Genomic DNA, 25,538 nt, shown 5'->3' on the forward strand with positions numbered 1-25,538 from the left:
TGCTATGGCTCTGGCATAGGCCGGTGGCTACAGCTTCGATTAAACCTCCAGGCTGGGAACCTCCATATGCTGGGGGTGTGGCCCTAGAAAAGACAAAAACAAAGAAAAAAAAAAAAAAACAGCTCAACAAAACAAAATTTTTTTAAAACTAAAAAATAATAGTAAAATTTCTAATGCATAGGCTGGTTATGAGGAAATTTATAGGGTAGCAAAACATATCCCTGAACAAATATCTCAAAAAATATATGTCTCCAACAGCTTCTAAGTATAAGAAAGCAAAATCTAATAACCACTTTAAAATGCATATTTCTTATTTAATCAACATAACATAGGGACAGGATAAGAATACCATATAATGTTTAATTCCATTCAATTAATTATCTCTGGAGCTGAAGTAGCATGGCACTCACTCCTCAATGTCCCCAGAGGGCCAGAATAGTGTGTGTGGGGGGAAGGTGGCAGTGTGAATTCCAAACCTCAACTTACCAGCAACTGGCCTCAGCTGGATCAGGGGATATCTCTGGGCTCCACCTGCCTCACCCATAGAACTGTGATAATGCCAGTCTCATACATTTGCTGCAGTGATTAAATAAGAAAGATGTGTCAAAATGCTTAGTAGAATGCCATTATGGTAGAAATATCCATAAAAGGAGCTTTAAAAAACATTCAATTCTGGGGTTCCCTCTGTGGCTCGGTGGTTAACCAACCCCATTAGGATCCATGAGGCCAGTTCAATCCCTGGCCTTGCTTAGTGGGTTAAGGATCTGGCATTGCTGTGAGCTGTGATATAGGTTGCTGACGTGGCTCAGATTCCATGTTGCTGTGGCTGTGGCATAGGCTGGCAGCTGTAGCTGCAATTAGACTTCTAGCCTGGGAACCTCCATATGCTGCAGGTGCAGCCCTAAAAAGAAAAAAAAAAATCAAACAATATTTTTTAAGTCTACCACTGACTTCTGAAGTCTTTATAAATAAATATTTTGGCTTCATCCTCTCTTCATTCTATACACAAGAAAGAAGTGGGGAAGAGTTAAATGTGATTTCTTTTTGACACTTATTAAATAACAAACCATATTGCTTTTTCAGTTACAACTTGTCTTTTTACATTTTTGTTTTGAGAGGTGGGGAAATGGTGTCATTTAGTATGAAAAGGTAAGACCAGTGTAAATATCCATATCCACTTCCCACCAACAGATAATTTGGGCTTAAATCCCTTCTTACATCACTTGCAGAACAATTACATATGGCTGTCACTTTACTGTCATGATAAATCAATTCATTTATTCACTAAAGAGAAACGTGTACTTTATAGTGAACAAGTCAATCATGTGTAATTGAGATTTTTCTAGTACACTTAAAAAAACTTTTAGATATAAATCAATATAATGTTTTTTGGAAACATGATTTTTCAAAGTTGCTTCCCAGCATGCATTTTCTAATGCTCAATAGTTCTGAAACTATTGTTGAAGCTTCTCATATTTACTACATTCATAGAGTTTCTAGCCTATAGGAATTCCATAAAGTGTAATGAAATTTTGACCACTGAATTAAAGTATTCTCACTCCATTAAAAGTGTTTCTGTTCAATATGTTTTCTCTGATGAACAATGAGAGTAGATTTCTTGCTGAAAGTTTTTCTACAGTCACAGCATTCATAAGGTTTTTCTCCAATATGTATTCCAGGATGTACAGTAAGGTGTGACTTCTTGCTAAAGGCTTTTCCACATTCACTGCATTCATATGGTTTCGTCCCAGTATGAATTCTCTGATGTGCAATGAGTTGTGACTTCTGGATAAAACCTTTTCTGCATTCACTGCATTCATAGGGTTTCTCCCCAGTATGAATTCTCTGGTGTTCAATGAACTGTGAACTCCGGATGAAGGCTTTCCCACATTTATCGCATTGATACTTTTGTCTCCAGTGTGAGTTCTTTGATGTACAATGAGATCTGACTTCTGGATGAAGGCTTTTTTACATTCATTGCATTCAAAGGGTTTCTCTCCAGTATAAATTCTGTGATGTACACTTAGTTCTGATGTCCTGTCAAAGGCTTTTCCCCAATCTTTACATCTATGGGTTTTCTCCCCAGTATGAATTCTCTGATGTACAATGAGCTGTGACTGCCAGATGAAGGCTTTTCCACATTCTTCGCATTCATATGGCTTCTTCCCTGTATGAGCTCTTTGATGAACACTAAGTGTTGACTTCTTGCTGAAAGCCTTCCCACATTCATTGCATTCATAGGGTTTCTCCCCTGTGTGCATCGTCTGAAGAATAATGAGGTTTGACTTCTGGATGAATGCTTTTCCACATTCACTACATTCATAGGGTTTCTCTCCTGTATGAATTATCTGATGTACAGAAGTTGTGACTTCTGAATAAAGGCTTTTTCATATTCATCACATTTGTATGGTTTTTCCCCAGTATGAATTCTCTGATGTACAATAAGTCCTGACTTTCCACTGAAGGCTTTCCCACACTGAATACATTCGTATCTTTCACTTGTTAGACTTTTTGGTTGGGCAAAGAGATGTGACTTATGTATGAAGGCTCTGATGTGTTCATTAGATATTCTGTTCAGATTAACTATTTTCCCCAGTGCATTACATTCTTGGTCTACCTCCTTAGTCAGTGACTTATTGTTAATAAATGCAACTTGTTTCAAAAGCTTGCCTTGGTTTTCCTGGTGATTTATCCCATCTTCAAGTTTCCAGTCTTCAAAATTTGAGTACTATCATGTTATAGAGTATCACTTCTTCAGAAATTCTCTTCTGTGAAGTTAATTCTTTCATCTCGGGTCTAATTTCAAAGTCTGAAAGAAAATCCATGTCTAAATAATGTTACTTTGCTTTTGAGCTTTGAAGAACATAAAACACAGAAATAAAAAAATAAATAAAGCTCTTCTTTTTAGCAGAAATAGATAGAAATCTGATCATGAGTTTGTTTAGCTTTAATTTTTTTTTTTTGGTCTTTTTGTCTTTTAGGGCCACACCCCCAAGGCACATGGAGGTTCCCAGGCTAGGGGTCCATTCGGAGCTATAGCTTCAGGCCTAGGCCAGAGCCACAGCAACATAGGATCTGAGCCATGTCTGCAACCTACACCACAGCTCATGGCAACACCAGATCCTTAACCCACTGAGCAAGGCCAGGGATCGAACCCACATCCTCATGGATGCTAGCTGGGTTCATTAACTGCTGAGCCACAACAGAACTCCTAGCTTTAAAATTTAAGAATATGATATTTAAACACAAAGACAGGGAATTCCCATTATGTTTAAGTGGTAACAAAACTCACTAGTATCCATGAGGATGTGGGTTTGATCCCTGGCTCTGATCAGTGGTTTAAGGATCTGGTATTGCTGTGAGATGTGTGTGGTGTGGGTCACCAGATGCAGCTCAGATCCCATGTTGCTGTGGTTGTGGTATAGGCAGGCAGCTGCAGCTCCAATTCAACCCCTACCTTGTGAACTTCAATGTGCCAGAGGCACAGCCATAAAAACCAAAAAAAAAAAAAAAAAAAAAAAAAAAAAAAAACCCAAAGACAGAAGAAGAAACAGACATAAAAAGAAGTGACCAGAGAGCAATGGAAAAGTAAGAGTTGATGAACTCCCACATAGCCCCTGGCACTTCTGCCCATCTCTACTGTGAGGAACAGAGGCAGACCAAAAAATATCTCAGAATGAAAGAGGAAGGGTGCTAGCAAAGGGGACTGAGAGTGAGTTGTTGTGACCAGCAGAAAGATTAAATTCACACTAAAAATAAAAATATTTTATATGTAACCAGGCAGATTAGAGCAAAACTACTGGGAAAAGATTTCAAAGTACACACATTTAAAAAGGGTCAGATGGGAGTTCCCGTCGTGGTGCAGTGGTTAACGAATCCGACTAGGAACCATGAGGTTGCGGGTTCGGTCCCTGCCCTTGCTCAGTGGGTTAACGATCCGGCGTTGCCGTGAGCTGTGGTGTAGGTTGCAGACATGGTTCAGATCCCGCGTTGCTGTGGCTCCGGTGTAGGCCAGTGGCTACAGCTCCAATTCAACCCCTAGCCTGGGAACCTCCATATGCCGTGGGAGTGGCCCAAAGAAATAGCAAAAGGACAAAAAATAAATAAATAAATAAAAATAAAAAGGGTCAGATGACATTAAAAAGGCAGAGGATAAGATATACTCTACTTAAAAGGGGCAATCGTCAGAAGAATAGGCAGTTTAAAAGGGAGGCAAAAATGCAAAAAAGAAGGAAGGAGTACCCTCTGGTAATTGGGTGGTGGTGATGGGAAAAAGAAAAAAAAAAAAAAGAGAGGAAATTTAGGGTCCTAGAAGACAAAGGAGAACTACAAAACCAGAAAACTGAAAACTCCTCCCTAATCACATGAAGGAAAGGGGGTATGAAGGAAGTAAGGAGGGTATGAAGGAAGGAAAGAAAGGATCCTGCTTAACTACCTGGACATTGCTACTGACAGAAAAAGGACCCATAAAATTAGAAATCTTATTTAAAAAAAAAAAACAAGGTGCCGTGATATGATGAAAATGAAAAAGTAAAGTCCATAGAAAACTATTACAGAAAACCAGGAAATAAATTTGTACAGAAATAAACAAAGGAAATCGTCCCCGTTAAAAAACTTGCCATGGGGAGTTCCTATCATGACTCAGTGGTAACGAGCCCAACTAGTATCTATGAGGACTCAGGTTCGATCCCTGGCCTCAATCAGTGGGTTAAGGATCCGGCATTGCTGTGAGCTGTGGCATAGGCCAGCATCTGCAGCTCTGATTCGATCCCTAGCCTGGGAACTCCCATATGCTGCAGGTGTGGCCCTAAAAAAAAAAAAGCAAAAAAACAAAACAAAACAAAAAAAACTTGCCATGAAACAAGATAAAATTTTATTTGAACTCCAAGCAGAATAAAATACACTCAAACAAGCATATCAGCACACGGAAAAATCACCATGAATCAGAATTAAAACAAAACAAAACAAAACAAAAAAAACAGGGAGAAATGAAAAAAGAATTGACTGCACTCAGGGGAAAAAAAGGAAGATTAAATTACAAGGTGTGGTCAGGGAAAAAAGAAGGGAAATAAAAATTTAATAAGTGGCACTGAATAAAAGAAAGAAAACACCCAGTAATAAAAATGGCATAAAGAATCAGCTAAAATGGTCATAGAAAAAGTAGTGGGGAAAAAAGACAGGCAAGGAAGGAATAACATTTCTATTATTGAAAGATTGTAACTCCAAGACACTTCACAAAGAAAGGAAGGTGAGAAAAACACAGCAATTGGAAAGAATGTGAATATCACTCAGTACGTTACTTTGAAAGAGAGCATACCTAAGAATGCTAGAGGAGAGAAGTAAAAGCCCACTCTGGGAAAGTGGAGTGTTAAGATGTTAGTCATAGAGATGCTAACGAATTAAGAAATGTCCTAAATACATGGGCTAGATAAGATTAAGAGTGTAGGTAAGAGGGTATCATATTTATCTAAAAGTCAAAAGGGATTATGTGGGTGTTTGATAGTAGCAGTATCCCATTTAAGTATTCCACAATCCCGCACCAACTGTCTTCAGCCATTTGTAAACATCTACGGGCTTCAAGAATTCCCTAGGAGTTCCTGTTGGCTTGGATCCTGCGTTGCCGTGGCTCTGGCGTAGTAGGCCGGTGGCTACAGCTCTGATTGGACCCCTAGCCTGGGAATCTCCATATGCCTCAGGATACGGCTCAAGAAAAGGCAAAAAAGACAAAAAAAAAAAAAAAAAAAAAAAAAACTCCCTAAAGAATACTTAAAAGATAGACATCTCAATAATCAATATGAATCTTACTTCCCTGCCTCCCATTTGATGGTTCTCACTTACCTGAATAGGTCCAATTTGACATGTGTTCCTCCTCTTTCCATGGTTCTCCTTGTTTAAACAAGAAGGTTACATCTGAATTCAGAGACTGAGACCCTGTTTATGGGAAATAATATAGGACTTGGGTGTTAGTGGGCAACTAACCATCCCAGAACTCACATCCATTACACATGCACCAGAATGGCTAAAATTAAAAAGACATTACCAAAGGTTAATGGAACTCTCATACAAATAATACAAATTGTTATAATCCCTTTGGAAAACTGGTAATATCTATGAAAGCTAAATATACACATACTCTATGACCCAGAAATTCCACTCCTCTGTATATACCCAAAAGAAATGATATGCTTATTTCTACCAAAAGATATGTATAAAATGTTCATGTATGAAAATGTTATATATTATTAACATATGAGTATGAATAACTTTACTCATAATTGCCCAAATCTTAAACAACCCAAATGACCATCAATAGTGAACCGGATAAATGGATGAATTATTGTATACTCATCAAATAGAATATAACACAATAATAAAGAACAACAAACTACTATCATGTGCAATGACATGAATGAAATTCAGATATGTTAAATGAAAGACATGAGACAAAAAAACTTACTGTGTGATTACACTTACATGAAGGTCAAAAACAGAATCAATTTATGGTGACAGAAACCACAAGTTGTTATCTCTGAGGAGGTAAATGGTAAGGGGGGTTCAGGAGAGCCTGCTGAAGAACTGAAAATATTCTGTATCTTTTTTTTTTTGTCTTTTTGCCTTTTCTAGGACTGCTCTCACGGCACATGGAGGTTCCCAGGCTAGGGGTCTAATAGGAGTTGTAGCTGCCGGCCTACACCACAACCACAGCAACTCGGGATCCAGGCCATGCCTGCAACCTACACCACAGCTCATGGCAACACCGGATCCTTAACCCACTGAGCAAGGCCAGGGATCGAACCTGCATCCTCATGGTTCCTAGTTGGATTCGTTAACCACTGAGCCATGATGGGAACTCTGAAAATATTCTGTATCTTGATCTGAGTAGTGGTCAAGTAGATGTATACATATGAAAATAAATATATAATTAACATTTGAACACTTTATTATATATATAAGAAATACATATATAGCATCACAATTAATTTATAAAAGCCACGAACTTGGGCCCAGCCTCCAAAGAATGTCTTGGGGGCTTCAAAGAATGGGTAGGATGCAGTACCCATTTTCTCTTCATCCAAATTCACTGAAGAGGTAGAAGCAGAGTATTTAGTACACAAAATTAATATTCTTTTAATCTTATTGCTTAAAACGGAGCTTATTAAGCATTAAGAGACCCAGCAGCTTTTAGTAAAATATAAAGGAAAGGCAGTTGACTGGGTTCTACGGTGGGTTTAATATATCCCCATAAATTCTTTGACCCTCTTCCCCTCAAGAAGTAAGGCTTAATTCTGCATCCTTTGAGTGTGGGCTGGACGTAGAAACTCACTTCTAATAAACACAATAAAATAGAAGTAATGGTGTGTAATTTCGGATACTTGGTCATAAAAGGCACTGTGACTTCCTCCTTGCTCTCACTCTATCTGGGGGACATTTGCCACCACGTCATGAGAATAGGCCCCCATGGCAAGAAACTGAGATCTTCCTGCCAATGAATACCAAGGAACTAAAGACTCCTACCAATAGCCAAGGGAGTGAGTTATCTTGGAAATGGATCCTACAGTCCAGTCAAGCTTTCAGATGAATGCAGCCCCTGCTAACATCTCACTACAACCACATGAGACCACAAGCCAGAACCACCAAGCTAAGTCATTCCAAATTTCTGACCTACGGAAATTATTTGTAAAAAAATGTTGACTTTAACCACTAAATTTTGGAGTAAGTGTTACACAGCAATAAGTAAATAATAACAGTACCCTTGAGGAAAGATGTCCTTACCCCCTGAAACAAGGTTGCTATAGTTCTCCAGCATCACATCCCTGTATAGGTTTCCTTGAGCAGGGTCCAGCTGCTGCCACTCCTCCTGAGCAAAGTCCAACAGTCACACCTTTGGATGACACAAATCCCTGTCACAGGACATTCCTATTCAATCTAAAGTGAAAAACACTGAGTGATGTGTAAGAGATGTATGAGAAGTTATTTCTATTTTCATCATCACAAAAAGTTAACAGAGAATGTTTACTATAAGGCCAATTTGGGGTTCTACTATGGGGGAGAACCCAAACTCCTATTAGGAAAACTTTGCTAGTGAGAATCATACATTCTCTCTCCCGCAAGCATTTATTAAGCACCTGTGTGACCAGCCCTATTTGGCGCTAAGGATACAAATATGAATAAAACACACAAGTTCCCATTGTGGCTCAGTGGGTTAAGGATCCAGCATCAAGGTGTAAGTCATAGGTGTGGCTCAGATCCAGTGTCACTGTGGCTGTGGTGAAGGCCTTAGCTGTAGCTCTGATTCGACCCCTGGCCCAGGAACTTCCATAGGCCACAGATGCAGCCATTAAAAAAAAAAAAAAAAAAAAAGAGTAACACACAGAAGGTTTACAGACTAGTAGATGGAGGCAAACAAGTAAGTAAATGCTATAGGTGTGAAATAGGTTATAATAGAAATAGGGAAGAAAGGTGATTCTATTTTGGGATGTTGAGTTGGGCTTTGTAGATATAAGGTAATACAAAATGAATACTGAAAAATATAAAAATAAAAAATTTTAAATGTAAAGATGAAATTAAAAGATTCTGAAACATAAAAAATGAAGTGTATCCTCTGGTAACCTATGGAGTGGAAGAGAGAGAAAGATCAGGAAGGCATATGACGATGAAGAACACAGTAAATTCAGGGAACTGTGAGTTCAGTATAATGCTCTCAAACATCATTAATTCACATACTGCCTTCACAGGTTTTGCCATATCAGTGTGTCACCTGCACTATGACTGACTTAACAGTTTTAACTCAACTCTTTTATGTACATAAATGTATTTGAAAAGGAAACCACTAAAAGGAAAACCAGTATCATTTGTCAGAAAAATGAAGATGACAACAACAAAAATCTGCAAGCAAGTATGCACTGGTAAAATGTCATGTATGCGATTTGCTTTAAAATGTACAACTCGGAGTTCCCGTCATGGCTCAGTGGTTAATGAATCTGACTAGGAACCATGAGGTTGCGGGTTCAATTCCTGGCCTTGCTCAGTGGGTTAAGGATCTGGCGTTGCCGTGAGCTGTGGTGTAGGTCGAAGACTCGGCTCAGATCCAGTGTTGCTGTGGCTGTGGCGTAGGCTGGCAGCTGTAGCTCCAATTAGACCCCTAGCCTGGGAACCTCCATATGCTGCAGGAGTGACCCTAAAAGGCAAAAGAAAAATTTTTTTAATTAAAAAATAAAGTTTGGAAATAGATGGTGGTGATGGATGCACAAACTGTGAATATAACTAATACAACTGAATTATACACATAAAAATGACTACATGGCAAACTTTATGGTGTGTGTGTGTGTGTGTTTTTTTCCCTTTTAAAGCTGCACCTATGGCATATGGATGTTCCTGGGCCAGGGGTTGAATCAGAACTGCAGCTGGGGCCTATGCCACAGCCACGGCAACACTGAATCTGAGCCACATCTGCAATCTACAGTTCAGCTGTGCTGGATCCTTAACCCACTGAGCAAGGCCAAGAATTGAACCTACATCCTCACAGAGATGATATTGGGTCCTTAAACCACTCAGCCACAATGGGAACTCCAGGTATATAATATATAAATATTCTACCACAAAAAAATTCTAGTTGCCCCATTAAGTTCAAGATCTCTATTATAATAGACATCTATGTGGCATAGTGGATGGGCAATTGGACTCAGTGGAGTGACAGCTGCTCCTAACAAAAACTAAGAAGGAATTCAAGCTGAGAAAAGAGAGAGGTAAGAAGTGGGGAGAGGAATGTAATAAACAGTGAAAAAATGGAGGGTCAGTGGATCAGAGATCTATACAGAACTGAAGAATTGCTGGAGTCATAGTACTAGAGTTATAAGCTAGAAATAGAAATAAAATAGAGGAGTTCTTGATGTGGCACATGGGGATAGGTGGCATCTCTGGAGCAGTGGGATGCAGGTTCAGCCCTCAGCCCAATACAGCGGGTTAAGGATCCGGTATTGCTGCAGGTGTGGCATAGGTCGCAATTCAGCTCAGATCTGATCCCTGGCCCAGGAACTCCATATGCCACAGGGAGGGAAGGAAGGAAGGAAGGAAATAAGAGAAAGAAAGAGAGAGAGAAAGAGAGAGGAAGAAAGAAAGAAAGGGAGAAAGGAAGAAAGAGAAAGAAAAAGAGCGAAAGATAGGAACGAATGAAGAGAAAAAGAAAGAAAGAGAAAGAGAGAGAGGAAGAAAGAAAGGGAGAAAGGAAGGGAAAGAGAAAGAGAAGGAGGGAGGAAAAGAGAGAGAGAAAGAAATTAAGGAAAGAAATAAAATAGAGAATGAAATGCTTGTAGTAATTGGTAATTATAAATCTAGAATATGACTATAGGAGTTAGTGGCTGAAGTGGGATAAGGAAAGTGATAAGGTGCACAAATTATATACCAGTACTTCAATACTGAGATACTAATGATCAATAAAAAGATACCATAAGTTCTCATCTTTCCTCTCAATATAACCCAGAGGATCATCTTGCACATTTCCTAAGAAATGCATGCTCCCCACTTAGAAGACTACTATGCTGAAGCTGTATGCTACATAGGGGTATGTATAACCAATGGAACATTACAGGTAAAAATTAAACAATATATAGCTTCAAATAACCACATTTAAAACTGTATAACAATCACAACCACTAAGACACTGGCTAGCAGTGTTTAGTTGAGTGAGATTAGCAAATTCACCTGATCACCACTATCTACCATGCATGCTCACTTGATACACATTGTGAGGCTCTCAATCTATTGCATTTTAAAGGAAAAATATATAATTACTTTACTTATTGGTTAAAAACTGCAAACTGAATTATTTTAAAAATTTAATAAAATTAAAATTAGCATTACCTTTTTTTTTTTTTTTTGTCTTTTTAGGGCCACACCCGTGGCATATGGAGGTTCCCAGGCTAGGGATCGAAACAGAGCTGTTGCTGTTGACCTACACCACAGCCACAGCAACGCTGGATCCTTAACCCACTGAGCGAGGCCAGGGATTGAACCTGCAACCTCATGGTTCCTAGTCAGATTCGTTTCTGCTGCGCCAAGACGGGAACTCCAGTTATTACCTTTAATGACATTACTCCCCTGGGCTAATTTTACAAATTCCCAGAGTTTAAAAATGCTGCTCCACAAATAACAGATTTTTATTTATGGATCAAACCAGACTATTTGACAGCTGTGTTTTTTGTTTTCTGTTTTCTTCTTTTTAGGGCCACACCCATGGCATATGGAAGTTCCCAGGCTAGGGTAGAAATGGAGTTATAGCTGCCGGCCTACACCACAGCCACACCAACAAGGGATCCAAGCAGTGCCTGCAACCTACACCACAGCTCATGGCAACGCCAGATCCCCAAGCCACAGAGCAAGGCCAGCAATAGAACCCACAGCCTCATGGATACTAGTTGGATTTGTTTCCACTGCGCCACAATAGCGACTCCGACAGCTGTGTGTTTGGACCTCTAATTTTACTACCTAGAAAATGAATTCTGTCTTGTTTTTATGCCCTAGACGTATTTTGACAAATGTTAAGAAACAGCCTAGGAATTTATGGAATGGGTTGGTAATTGGCTGCCATGGAATTTATCATGGATTGGTAAGTGTTAAGGACTATATCATAGGTATGCAGACCCATCAGGAGAATAACTTCAAACCTAAATGCAAAGCAATCTTTACTTTCTTCAAGAAATTATATTTAATGTACATTGTAAATCATAAAACTGTGGGTGGTATGTGCAATTTTAATTAAATGATCCTATAGCCTGTATTACTATGTTCCAAGTTTCTTTAGTCTAAATCTTCTATTTTATTTTCCCTCATCTCTATGTTTTCATTTAATTGAATTACTTATTTTAAACTGCCTCAACTACAGTGGAAAACAAAATGGGGTATAAATAGCTTACTTACCTGAGACTTGATCATTTTCTGTGGTTCTTGAGAAACAGCAGATACCTGTAAGGACAGAGCTGGATGAGGTGGGAGGAGAAAAAGGAAGATAGCCCTTAAGAGTCTCAGCCTGACCTGCAATCCCCACAATCATGAATCTAGAAATTCCTAAGATCAACTACATAAATGACTACCTTTTAGAGATTACCCCTTTCAAAGATTCAGGCAGCCCACAAAGGATTATGCTGTGATAACATCAATCTGTTAATTTATAGTTCTGAAAGGATCAGGACATGATGTTTGTCCTTTGAGGATGTGAATGTTTGTATTCATTACATGTTTAGAAAGTTTTTCCAATTTTGACCCCTCAAATCTATTATTAGGTGTTTATTCTAATAAATAAGCATGGATACACACAAAGATATAGTTGCAGTATTCATCACAATACTGCTTTATCACCTAAAATGTAGAAACCACTCAGATGTTCGACAAAATGGATTGGGTCGACCAATTACTGAAAGAATACAAGTCGTTAAAAAATATCTTATAAAAGTATTTACAAACCAGGAAAAAGTTTTCTTTTTTTCTTTCTATTTTTTTTTTTTAAGGGCCATACCTGCAGCATATGGAAGTCAAAAGCTAGGGGTCAAATTGGAGCTGCAGCTGCCCGCCTATGCCACCGCAATGTGGGGTCCAAGCCACACCTGCAACCTATGCCACCATTTGCGGCAATGCTGGATCCTTAACCCACTGAGCAAGGCCAGAGATCGAACCCACATGGACACCATGTCAGGTACTTAACTCACTGAGCCACAACAGGAACTCCATGGAAAGAATTTTCTTGCCGAATTACAAAGCAAGAAAAATAAGTTATAAAACAATGAACATTGAAAAGAAATATATTTGCAAGAAAAAAGTGTCTAAAACGACATACATCAAAATGTTATCTTTGGGTGGCAGGATTACAAGTAATTTCCATTAAGTTGCATTAAGCATTTTCAGCTTCCAATTTTTCTAGAATAAAGTTAAATTATTTTTGAAACAAAACATAGCAGCTATTGTCCTACTGACCTCTTAAACCCAAGCTCTTATCAAAGAAGTTCTAAAGAGCACAATTCACTAGAGGGAGTTTGCCTGAAAGAAAATAAACAGGAGTTCGATAAGCAGTAAGAGTCACTTTCATCCATAGACTTAATAGGATCAGTTTTAATGCACAGGCTCAATTCAAATGTCACCTTCTCCAGAAAGGCTTTCTAGAAGCCTCTGATAGAATCAGCCATCCCTTCCTCTGAGTTTCCCAGAGTGCCCAACATTCAGCTGCAAAGTTTTCCAAATACAGGTTTAAAAGGCAAAGGATGATTCAGCCTGAACTAAGATCCTAGCAGTGGGAACAGGGAGGACAAACTGCACAGATGGCAGGGAGGCAAAATCGCCAGGATCAGAAGATTGATTGGATATGGGAGAAGGGTGGGGAGAAAATCTGATGTCTGCAAGATTTTTATTATGCCTATCCGGATGAAGAGTGATGCCATTTATAAGGATGCAGAATATAGTAGGATGAGCAGGTAAAGTATGAAGAAGGACGATGATAAACTAATTTGATCATGCTAAGATTGAAGTGTCTGTGAATAAACCTCACAGAAATGTGTAGGAGGTGTCTTGCTACTGTGAATCTGGAGCTTGTTAAAAAAATGTCTCAGCTGGAGCTATAGATGACTTTAAGGGTGGAAGGAGATACAAGGATATGGAGTTCCAGTTGTGGTGCAGTGGCTTAAGGATCCCGAGTTGCCAGCAGCTGTGGCGTAAATTGCAAGTGAAGCTCAGATTTGATCCCTGGCCCAGGAGCTTCCATATGCTGTGGGGGCAGCCAAAAAAAGGTGGGGGGGGGGAGGCGGTAAAGGAGAGATAAACACAAGAAAATCTAGCACACAATGACGTGTGCCAAGGTGATGTGCGCGGAGTGATATGTGCGGGGCGCAGCCTGGATGCACACTGTTAAAATTCAGGCAGGAACAGGAATCGCTGATCACGAATTGCCTGCTCCCCAAGCTATCACACAGGCGTCTAACAGTTGTCCACTACAGCCCTCACTCACTGACCCAAAATAACCCTAATGAAAGATACTCCCCTTCAGCCCTCCAATCATTGATTCCTATGTCACCCCAGCCCTTGATTCTGAAAGACTCACTCGCAGAGGCACCCGATCACTAGCCCCACAGACGCTTGGTAAGAGGCCACCCCTCCTCAGAGTCCACTACCAGCTGCAATGACTACCTTCATCAGGCCCCGTTAATTACTATCTACAACAGGACTGGAAAATACCGACCGTTACAAACGCTCAGTCGCTGATCATACATGACGTCCTTACTCCCAACACCGCAGTCAGTGAATGAAACCCTTCGGAGAACCGGACTCCGCCACTTTCCTCCTCTTTTTTCCAGCCCTCAGCTGAAAAGCTACAACCTTCCCCTTCCAGTGCCCGGGCTGTGGGACTCTCTGGGCTATCGCGGAAATTGGCGCGGACCCCTCCGACTTACCTTTATCGCGAGACTTTCCCGGTTGATAGTCTCCCTGAGCCAGGGGTTTAATATGGTTGCGCCTGCTGAACGAAACCCGTGACAGACTGGAAGGCGCCATATTCCTAGTAGCAGTTAGTGCCGTACAGCAGAGAATTCTGAGCAAAGGCGGTAAGAACTGGAATATGGGAGCTACGGTAGAAGTGTACGGAAACAGTGAAGAATCAAAACCGTAAACTAGGAAAAACACTCCAGGTATATGCAAATGGAACCTATTCAGCTAAGATGTGTAGAAAATGGAAACACAGCAAAAGGTTTCAAGCAAAGATGAGGAAGTGGAATAGTGAAGCAGGAAGAGTCTATCCTGTTAAGGATATGAGGAAAAAGATACAGAGGGCTTCTTAAGTCGGTTGATTGACATCATTGCCTCACTTTGCTAATCTGAGATACAGTAATAAACACAATAAATGTTTATTGAGCACTTACTGTGTGTTTACTGAAGTAGGTTTTGACTGAGTTTCAACTGAGGTGGCTAAGTCGGGACGGTGCAGGGTTCTCCCTCCGAGTTAGCCCTGGGAGAGGGGAAGTCAGGTTACCTTTCATCTGGCAAACTCCAGATAATCATCCTGGAAAATGACATTCAGATGTCTTCTCCCAGGAGCACTTTCCCTGATGGGCCTGGGAGGACTTGGCCTCTGCTAAAGACTCATCAGATAGCTGCGGAGGGAAAGTGTTTGGGGTTAAACTGGGAGGGTGATTCAGAACCCCTAGGTTCTCCTCTCAGTCTAGCCTTGAACTTGCTCTGTGGCTTCCACCAGCCACTTTCCCTCAGTCCTCTTTTGTAAAGTAGAGAAAGGCGGTGAAATAACTCGTTTGGTGTTTGCTGACACAAAAAAAAGAAAATTTCAGCATCAGCATCAGTGAAAAGCACTTTAGAATCCATACTTTTAAAACAAATGCCATATAGTGTTATTACTGCTAAATTAATTAAACAGGGAGGCCATTAGACTGAGATGATTCTAATGCCTTAGCAGCCTTAGCAAACCTAAGCCCGTCAATGCCTCAATGTTAAGAAATCAAAACCTAAGGACAAACAATCACAAACAGTCAATGAGGCTTTCTCAAATAAGGCAAGTAGGGAGTTCCTGTTGTGGCTAACCGGTTAAGGACCTGATGTTGTCTCTGTGAGGATGCGGGTTCGATCCCTGGGCTGGTTCAGTGGTTTAAGGATCCAGCTTTGCCATAAGCTGCAATGTACGTTGAAGACGTGGCTCAGATCCAGTGTTGCTGTGGCTGTGGCATGGGCCACAAGTGCAGCTCTGATTTGACCCCTGGCCCAGGAACTTCTCTATGCCACAGGTGCAACTGTAAAAAGAAAAAAAAAAATCAAATAAAGTAACTGTTTAAGGTACAAGCAATCAGATAATGGCTTTGCTTTGCTTCTGGGTCTTCTCTGTTTAAAGCCTTGTCGCTAGCTCAGGCCAGGGGAGTACTACTAACCACCTCTGGTTTGGTGCTGCCCAATTCAAATCACTTTTTGCTCAAATAAACTCTTAAAAAATTAATATGCCTTAGTTTATCTTTGAACATTACTACAGAATGGCCAGTCTTAACTAATGATTGAATACATGGGGGATTAATTCTCCAGGTTCACTCAGATCTTTAAAACCAGAAACAGTGAACTTTGGACTTTTGGAATGTCCTTCCCAACTGTATGCCAGGAAAACTACTATTTATGCTTCAAACCTGGGCTCCCACATCCTCTTCTCTCTAGGTTTTTCCAGATCCCCCAGGCATCTGTTTCTTTTTGTGGGCACAGCTGTACAAGCCTTCCTCTGTCACAGCCACTTTGTTGCCTGGGACTGGGATTTCCAGTATTTTGTGTTTTTCTCCCTTTTCGTCTAACAGCTACTCAGGGCAAGACTGTGTCAGAATCAGCTTAGTTTCTCTGATCTTTTGGTTGGATATATAAATATATAAATATAAAGATATAAATATAATCTCCTGACTCTCCACAATGTAAAGCTCATTCTGATAGTGACCATGCAGCATGATCAATTGACAGGGGCATGATTTGTGCTGTGGGGGCTAACTTTGTCAGGGACTGGGTGGTAGTGGTGGGAGTGTGGGAAGGGCTCTCAGGAAGGCTTAGGTTTAATGATTTTAAAAACTGAGTCTTGGAGTTCCCGTTGTGGCTCAGTGGTTAACGAATCTGACTAGGAACCATGAGGTTGCAAGTTCGATCCCTGTCCTTGCTCAGTGGGTTAAGGATCCCACGTTGCCATGAGGTGTGGTGTAGGTGGCAGATGCGGCTCGGATCCTGCATTGCTGTGGCTCTGGCGTAGGCCGGTGGCCACAGCTTTGATTCAACCCCTGGCCTGGGAACCTCCATATGCTGCAGGAGCGGCCCAAGAAATGGCAAAAAGACAAAAAAACAAAAAAACAACAACCAAAAAAACTGAGTCTTGGGGGAGTTCCTGTCATGGCTCAGCGGTGATGAACCGGACTAGTATTCATGAGGACTCGGATTCAATCCCTGACCTCGCTCAGTGGGTTAAAGATCTGGCGTTACTATGAGCTGTGGTGTAGGTCCCAGACACTGCTCAGATCTGGCATTGCTGGGGCTGTGGCGTAGGTCAGCAGTTACAGCTCCAATTAGACCCCTAGCCTGGGAATTTCCATATGCCAAGAGTGCAGGCCTAAAAAGACAAACAAAAACAAAAAAACAAACCAAACAAAAACAAACAAACAAACAAAAAAAAACACCCTGAGTCTCGGAGAAAGAGCAGGAATTTGTCAGGAAAACAGTGAAGAACAGAATAGTACCACTTCTGACATCCCTGGATCTCCCATCCTGGTTCCACCTCCACATCTTTTAAGGTGATTCTCACACTCCTGTTTTGGGGAGAAATTCCTTGTCAAAGATCAGAGGAGTTTCCTTTGCCTTGTGTGGCCCTAAGTTAATAGTTCTTTTACATGTGTAATCTAATTCAGGAGTCCCCAGTCTACAGCTCTTGGGTAAATCTGACCTTGTGTCTGTTATAATAAATACAGTTTTACTGGCCAAGCTCATTCATTTACATATTGCCTATGATTGTTTTTGTGTTAGAACAGCAGAGTTGAGTAGTTGTGACAGAAACCATATGCCCCCTCAAGTTGTAACCAAGTTGGACCCTATGAGGTCTTCCCAGAAGAGACCCCCACCCATGGCCTCCACCTGCCTTTTGTCTGTAGAAAGACGTTAGTCAAAGAATAAACTTAAACAGGGAAGTAAGAAAATGCAGAAAAGAAAACAGTCAAGCAAGACAACACAGTAAGTTCAGCCATTAGACAAAGTCAAGGACCTTTAGTTCTTCCTCAAAGACTATAGATAATACTCTCAGCCATGTCCTTTGAGCTGTTTTTGCAGATACGGAAACACCCACCAGGTGGAAGAAGTTAACGGTCTGCTGCCCACAAATGCGCAGACCCCAGACCGGTTGGAACCAGATGATTGATGTTTCTGACTCCCAACTACCTCGCCACCAACCAATCAGAAGACTGTCCATGAGTTGATCTAACCCTGTCCCTTGAACACTGTAAGATTCCTCGCTACTCCCTTTAGGGCAGGACACAGGGTTTTTTTTGTTTTTTGTTTTTGTTTTTGTCTTTTTGTCCTTTTAGGGCCACACCTGTGGCATATGGAGGTTCCCAGGCTAGGGGTCGAATCAGAGCTGCAGCAGCCGGCCCACGCCAGAGCCACAGCAACACAGGATCCGAGCCTTGTCTGCCACCTACTGCACAGCTCACGGCAACGCTGGATCCTTAACCCACTGAGCAAGGCCAGGGATCGAACCTGCAACCTCATGGTTCCTAGTTGGATTTGTTAACCACTGAGCCACTGCGGGAACTCCAAGACTCAGTTTTTAAAATAATTAAACCTAAGCCTTCCTGAGAGCCCTTCCCACACTCCCACTACTACCACCCAGTCACTGACAAAGTTTAAAATCTTTACATTCATCATGAGCATATTTTATTTCATTAAGCATTGTGATAAAAGCTACACTAATATCCTCACACTCTTATTTTAGTTTCTGGGTTGGTTATCCATTTTCTTGAAATGGTCATATTTTCCTAATTCTTTGAATGTTTCGTGTCCTAGGTGTCATGAATGATAAATCATGGTAAGTTTTGTGTCCTAGATATCATGAATGATAAATCATGGCAATTCTGGATTCTGTTATATTTTTTTGCAGAAGTGTTAATGTTTTTGTCCTATCAAGTAATTAGCATGGTCGGACTCCACCTTTAAACTTGTCTCTGGGGCAGCAGCACAAATGAAAGCTCAGTTCTAAAGATAAAAAGGGTTAGGGGATGTGCCCTACCTGCATGGTTCAAGGGTCAGCCAGAGACATGAGCAGAGTTTATTCCCAAAATTTGGGTCCCCCCTCTCTTTTGCATCTCTCTTTTTTGGGGATTCTCCCTTTACTTTACAGTAGCTGTGGTTGCCATGAACTCAGTCTTATGGTTTTTCAAGTAAAAACAAAAACAAAAACCCTGCGTGTTTTCTCTCAAATTATCTCCTTCTGCCACACCAACTTCCATCTCATGAGGGTGTCATACTTTATTTAATCAATTAACAGGCAATTTGTTTTATCCAGCTTCTCTGTGTTCTGTGATAATTATAGTACACCCTATATCATAGACTCCTGGAAGCAGGAGTCCCAGACATTTTAAAGCTTTGATGTGTACTCTCAGATTTGCATTTAAATAGGTCGTACAAACTTGACTACCAAAGCAGTATATGAGCGACCTTGTTTTCTACCTTTCTTGCAAACTTGATTATTTTTAAAAATCTTGATTTAGAAGTTCCCGTCATGACTCAGTGGTAGTGAACCCAACTGGGATCCACGAGGATACGGGTTCCATCCCTGGCTTCCCTCAGTGGGTCAAGGACCCTGTGTTGCTGTGGCTGTGGTGTAGGTCAGCATCTGTAGCTCCAATTCGACCCCTAGCCTGGGAATTTCCATACTCTGTGAGCGTGGCCAGTAAAAGATTAAAAAAAAAAAAAAAACTTTAATGGAAAAATTTCTTACTTTTCCCTCTTCTGCATGCCAGAAGAGTTCAGCATCCATCTTTCTCTCTCTTCCCATACCTTCAGATTCTAAAAGATGCATGCCTAGAATGCTCTTCCACCATATATATATATACATGACTTGCTTCCTCACTCTTCAAAATTGTCACCAGTAAAGTGAGCTTGAGCTTACTCCACCACATCTGAAACTGCATTTTCTTACAGCTGCATTCCCCTGCACTGTTTTGTTTTTTGCCATACCACTTGTCACCCTCTGTTATACTCTATTTTTTTTTTTTCTTTGTTGGCCGTCCCGTGGTATATGGAATTCCTGGGCTCCATCAGTGATCAGATCCCAGTAGCAGATGCAACCTATGCCACGGCCAGATCCTTTAACACTATGCCAGGCCAGGGATGGAACCTGCATCCTGGCGCCACAGACACCACCAATCCCCTTGGGGCCACAGCAGGAATTCCATACTTCATATTTTAATTAGAGTTGACTCTTCAACAACACACGTTGAACTGTACAGGTCCAATTATACATGGATTTTATTCAACAAATATATACAGTGCTTCATGATTCATGGTTGATTGGATATGGAACAGTGGATTTTGAGAGCCAACTATGAGATTTAGGCATCCTCAGATTTTGTGGCTGGTCCTGAAACCAGTTACCTGTGGATACCAAGGGGCAACTATATTTAGATTTATTGCCTGTCTCCCACTCTAGAATTAAGCTGAGGACAAGATTTTTTTCGTTTTGTTTTGTTTTGTTGACTGCTATACCTCTAGGACTTAGAATAGTGTCCTGCATATAGTAGGTGATCAATATGACTTGAATAAAAGTTTTTAAATTGTTAATAATTAACTTTAAAGATATATGCCCCTTCCTCTTCTTTATATTAAATAAATGTCTCAGGAACATTTAAACATATTTTAAAAATTTACTTAACAATTATTCAGATCAGTGATTCTCAAAGTGTGGTCCCCAGACCAGCATCTTCTGGGAACTTACTTAAAATGCAAATTCCCAAGCCCCATCAACCACCTACTGAATCAGAAATTTTGAGAGCAGACCCATCTCTAAAGTCTGTGTTTTAATAAGCCCTCCAGGCAGTTTGATACATGCTAAAGCTTATGCATCACTGATTCAGACTCACCTATGTATGTCTATTTTCCTCCATTGTTTGCTTCTAATCATTTTTACACATCATTTCCTCATTTGTTGATGCTCAATTTTAATTCACTTTTTACTGCACAGGATGGCTTTCAGCATTTATTTCCACTATTCAGGAATATCTATATTCTTGACCATCCCAGGTGTGATAGTACCATGGGTTCTCCAAGAGGTGCAGGAAATTTAATCTGGCCATAATATGCAACTATTTCATTCTTCTAAAAAGTACAGATCTTCTACAGCTCTGGAAAGTGATGATTCATTCTATGCATAGTGCCAGTTTTTCACTTAGTAATAAATTACTGATGGAAATGTCTTTCATTTTTCTTCCCCTGAGAGTAAATAAGGTACTTGGTAATGAGGGCATAACATCCATAAATTGATCTTCAATGCATGCACACATATACACACACACTCACATTGACATACATGTTCCATTCTAAATATTTATACCTTTTAATTCTCCGAAATGAGGTCAAGCATGCAAGCACTGGAATGGAAAATATATGCAAAGATGGCATTTAATCACATATTTGTTGAGGGCCCATAATTATGTTACACTGGTATCTAGGTGAAATATTTACCGAGAACTATTGACCGTGGCTAGACAAGTTTTCCTTACCAACTCATATATTTATTCTGAGGAACAAATCAGATTGCAGTGAATGTGCTGGGAAAAAAATGTAAAAGGTAATATATATGCCAAATATTATTATTACTTTATATTATAAAACCATTTTTGTCCTTATGTTACTGATTTTAGTGTAACAACTTAAAATTTAAAATAGTTCAGACTCATGAGTAATAAATAGGAAAACAGATTTCCTGTGCAAACCCAAATTGATTAATAGTACTTTCTGGAGTGCATGTTTAAGGATGATTCTGAGGTCAAGTCTAGTTTTACCCAGAAGAAGTACAGTGATCCATTAACAAGTTCTGCTATTGGGTAAGAACAGGGAGTAATGCCATTTGTTGCAATACATTTGAAACCCCAGATTGAGGTATTTGTGTATAAGCACTCTGAATAGGAGATAAAAATGGAGTGACTGTTCAAAAGATCACGTTCATTCAGCTGCAATCACCATTCACATTCAGTCATTTTTTAAAAATATAGCAAATCAGGAGTTACCATTGTAGTATGGCAGGAAAACGAATCCGACTAGCATCCATGAGGATGTGGGTTCAATCTCTGGCCTCACTCAGTGTGTTGGGGATTTGGCATTGCCATGAGCTGTGGTGTAAGTCGCAGACACGGCTTGGATCCAGCATTACTGTGGCTGTGGCATACGCCGGCAGTTGTAACTCTGATTCGACCCCTTAGCCTGAGAACTTCCACGGGGTGGCCCTAAAAAGCAATGTGTGTGTGTGTGTGTGTGTGTGTGTGTGTGTGTGTGTATCTCAAATACATGGTGTTTCCTGGTGGTACAGAAGATTAAGGATCTAGCATTGTCACTGTAATGGCTTGGGTCGCTGCTAGAGCATGGTTTCAATCCCTGGCCTAGAAACTTACATATGCCATGGATGTTGCCAAAAAAACCCACAAAAAATGCAGCATATAGAAGAAACACAGTGCTGAGTTATAGCTGTAATTCATTATACATCTGCTAGGAAAAGCCTTTATAAATTCAATATCAAATATAATACCATATCCTCATTCATGAATAGGCATAGAAATCTTTGTCAAACAACATCATGGAGTGGGTTCAGTGAAAATTTTGATTAGTATTGATTTATACATTTTAATAAGATTTTAATTGTGAAAATAATATATGTACATGGTTTAAAAATTTAAACAGTATACAATAAAAAGGAGCTCTCCTTCTCATTCCACACACAGGCAAACACACATACCCTTAAGTGGGAACATACTATATCCACAGTTAAGCAACCTGCTTTTTTCACTTGACGATGTATCTTGAATAGCATACCTGTGTGTCCTCAGCTGCTTTCTTTCATTTCTCTTAATTTTGTGTTAACATTTTTTACATAAATAATAACCCTCATAAAGTTTTCTGCCAATGCAGAGGCTATAAAAGATATTAAGAGCTGCATGATAGCATCAAAGATGAAAGTCATACCAATGATCACACACATTTATACATAGTAACAAACAGATATGTAAATTCAATTTTCATATGTGATGCTTAAGTACACAATACTCAAGCAATTCAGGAACTGTCAGCATATGTAATTTGTTTCTCTAGTGCTCTGATTACTCAATTTGTTAACAATTTTAAAAGCTTTATATTTCAATCTGAATATACAGATCACTTATAATTATTTATAAAACAGTATTTTCTATAAAAGGTTTATTATCAAGTTTAAACTTTCCATCCATTTCCTCTATATAAAGATTCATTTTCAAATTCTCTTGTGTGTAATGAGGTATAACTTCTTGTTAAAGGCTTTCTAAAATCCTTTAAATTCAGAATACTTCCAAAGTTAAGTAATACTTTTAGTTCAGGTTTCCCACACTACTTTCATTTCTTTTCAGTCATGTCAGCAGCATGCAGAAGTTCCTGGGCCAGGGACTGAACACACACCAGAGCAGAAACCACAGCTGTAGCAGTAACAACACTGGATCCTTAACCCACCAAGAAGCTATCAAGGAACTGCATCCCACACTAATTTCAATCTTGAGATTTCTCTTCTAAATGAGTTTTCACATGTTTGGTAAGGGATGCATTTTGTTTGAAGGCTTTTCCACATTCATTACATTCATAAGGTTTCTCCCCAGTGTGGGATCTCTGATGTATAATAAGTTGTGACTTTGCATTGAAGGCTTTTCCACATTCATTACATTCATAGGGTTTCTCGCCAGTATGAGTTCTCTGATGTACAATGAGGTGTGACTTTTGGCTAAAGGCTTTTCCACATTCATTACATTCATAGGGCTTCTCCCCAGTATGAACTCTCTGATGCTGAGTAAGACCTTCAATTTGTTTGAAGGCCTTCCCACACTGATTACACTCAAAGGGACTTTCACCTGTATGAGTTCTCATATGGTAAGTAAGAGATGAGCTATGTCCAAAGGCTTTTCCACATTCATTACATTTATAGGGTTTCTCTTTAGTATGAGTTCTTTGATGTATAGTGAGGTGTGACTTCTTGCTGAAAGCTTTCTTACATTCACCACATTCAAAGGGTTTCTCACCTGTATGAATTCTCATATGTTTAGTAAGGGATGAACTATACTTAAAGGCTTTTCCACATTCATTACATTCATATGGTATTTCACCTGTATGAGTTCTCACATGTTCAGTAAGAGATGAGTTATACCTAAAGGACTTTCCACATTCCTTGCATTCATAGGGCTTCTCGCCTGTATGAGATCGTGCATGTTGAATAAGGTTTGAGCTATGTCTGAAGGTTTTTCCACATTCAGTACATTTATAGGGCTTTTCCCCAGTATGAACTCTCAGATGGTCAGTGAGGGCGTGTTTATGACCGTGGGCTTTGCCACACTGACTACATTCATATGGTTTTTCTCCAGTGTGAGTTCTCTGGTGTACAACAAGGTGTGATTTTTGGCTAAAGGCTATTCCACACTCATTACATTCATATGGTTTCTCCCCAGTATGAATTCTCTGATGGTCAACAAGTCCTTGTTTATGGCTGAGAACCTTCCCACATTCATTACATTCATATGGTTTCACTTTATTCTGAGTTTTGTCATGCTTAGTAGGAGACGAACTATGGCTGGACAATTTCTCATGTTTTTCTCCAGTTTGAAGTTTGTCTCGTTTAGTATGTTTCTTGCCAGTTTGACTTTTGTCAGTCCTTTTAGATGAGCTACGGTTGGATAACTTCTCATGTATTTTTTCAATCTGGCTTTTGTCTTTCTTTGCATCAGATAAGCTATGGCCGAATGATTTCCTGTGCTCTTTAGCTACATCACGTTTCTTTTCTGCATAGTTTTTTACATGACCAGGTAAGTCTAAATTCTTTTCATATGAATCAAATTTAAGAAGCTTTTTTTTTGAGGGAACATGCTTTGTACTCATATTTTTTTTCTCCAATGAACTACATTCATGGCCCTTTTTCTTAGTCAGATTTTTTTTCTTGAATGCAACTTCCCCAAGGAGTTTGTTTGGAGATTCCTGGTGGTTCTCCAGCTGGTCATCATCTTGCTGGACTTCCTCTAAAATGAAATTCAATGAGATAATCTTGTAAATCTTTGCATTCTCATATTTTGTAATACAACTTATAGAGAAATGCTCTGTTGTGGGGTTGAGTCTTTATTCAAGCCTAGTATCCTAATGTGAATGAAATAGCAAGTGCAAATATCCCTATCCTTTGGACTTGAGGGAGAAAGTGTTGTAGTAAAAATGGGAAAGAAAAGTGACAACAGAGACTAAAAAAAAGCTTTGGCTGTTTATAAATATGACCTTGCAACCTGGGACAGAAGATAAAATAAACACAAGGAGCAGTGAATATGAAATGGATGAAGTTAAAAGAGCTTGTAATTGTACTTGACACTTTTTGAAGTCTTTCCTGAGCCCAAGCTGCCCAGCTTTAATTGCCAATCTACCTACAGTATTTGGCTCTTAGAGCCTATACTATATTTATCCAACTTTTCATAGTCACAGTTGGAGGCTGTTGGCTCAAGTCAAGATGTTCAATGAGTCTGCCTCCTAAAAATGTATTATAGACTCTACTTAGTTTCCACTGGGTGCTATATTTTAAAATGATATGACAAGTACTATAAAGCTATATTTTCCCCATATAAACAGCAAGTTCATCAGGACAAAGAATGAGACATATACATTGACAGAAAAGCAGAGATGTAAGATAATGTGTCCCTAAAGAAACCATTTGCATAATCCCAGCTCCTAATGGCTTCCCAGTACTGGCTCTAGGCCCCAGCTGAAGGATCAGCCCTTAGGTTATAAGA

The 25,538-nt window shown here is 39.8% G+C and overlaps 2 protein-coding genes across 2 annotated transcripts in view; both read right to left on the minus strand.

Moving 5' to 3' along the window:
- ZNF883 (zinc finger protein 883) overlaps window positions 1-15,648 on the minus strand; it is a 49,357-nt gene extending 33,709 nt beyond the window's left edge. The window contains 5 exon segments of the mRNA XM_021067597.1: window positions 487-576; window positions 5,839-5,931; window positions 7,774-7,882; window positions 11,917-11,961; window positions 14,433-15,648. The gene's annotated coding sequence lies outside the window, so the exon portion shown is untranslated.
- ZFP37 (ZFP37 zinc finger protein) overlaps window positions 1,033-25,538 on the minus strand; it is a 40,025-nt gene continuing 15,519 nt past the window's right edge. Inside the window, 3 exon segments of the mRNA XM_005660335.3 lie at window positions 1,033-1,907; window positions 1,910-2,353; window positions 23,313-24,785. Of these exon segments, the coding sequence (XP_005660392.2) occupies window positions 1,564-1,907; window positions 1,910-2,353; window positions 23,313-24,785 (2,261 nt within the window). The 3' untranslated portion in view covers window positions 1,033-1,563.

This window comes from Sus scrofa, chromosome 1 (genome assembly GCF_000003025.6).
Source record: "Sus scrofa isolate TJ Tabasco breed Duroc chromosome 1, Sscrofa11.1, whole genome shotgun sequence".
NCBI classification, from domain to species: domain Eukaryota; kingdom Metazoa; phylum Chordata; class Mammalia; order Artiodactyla; family Suidae; genus Sus; species Sus scrofa.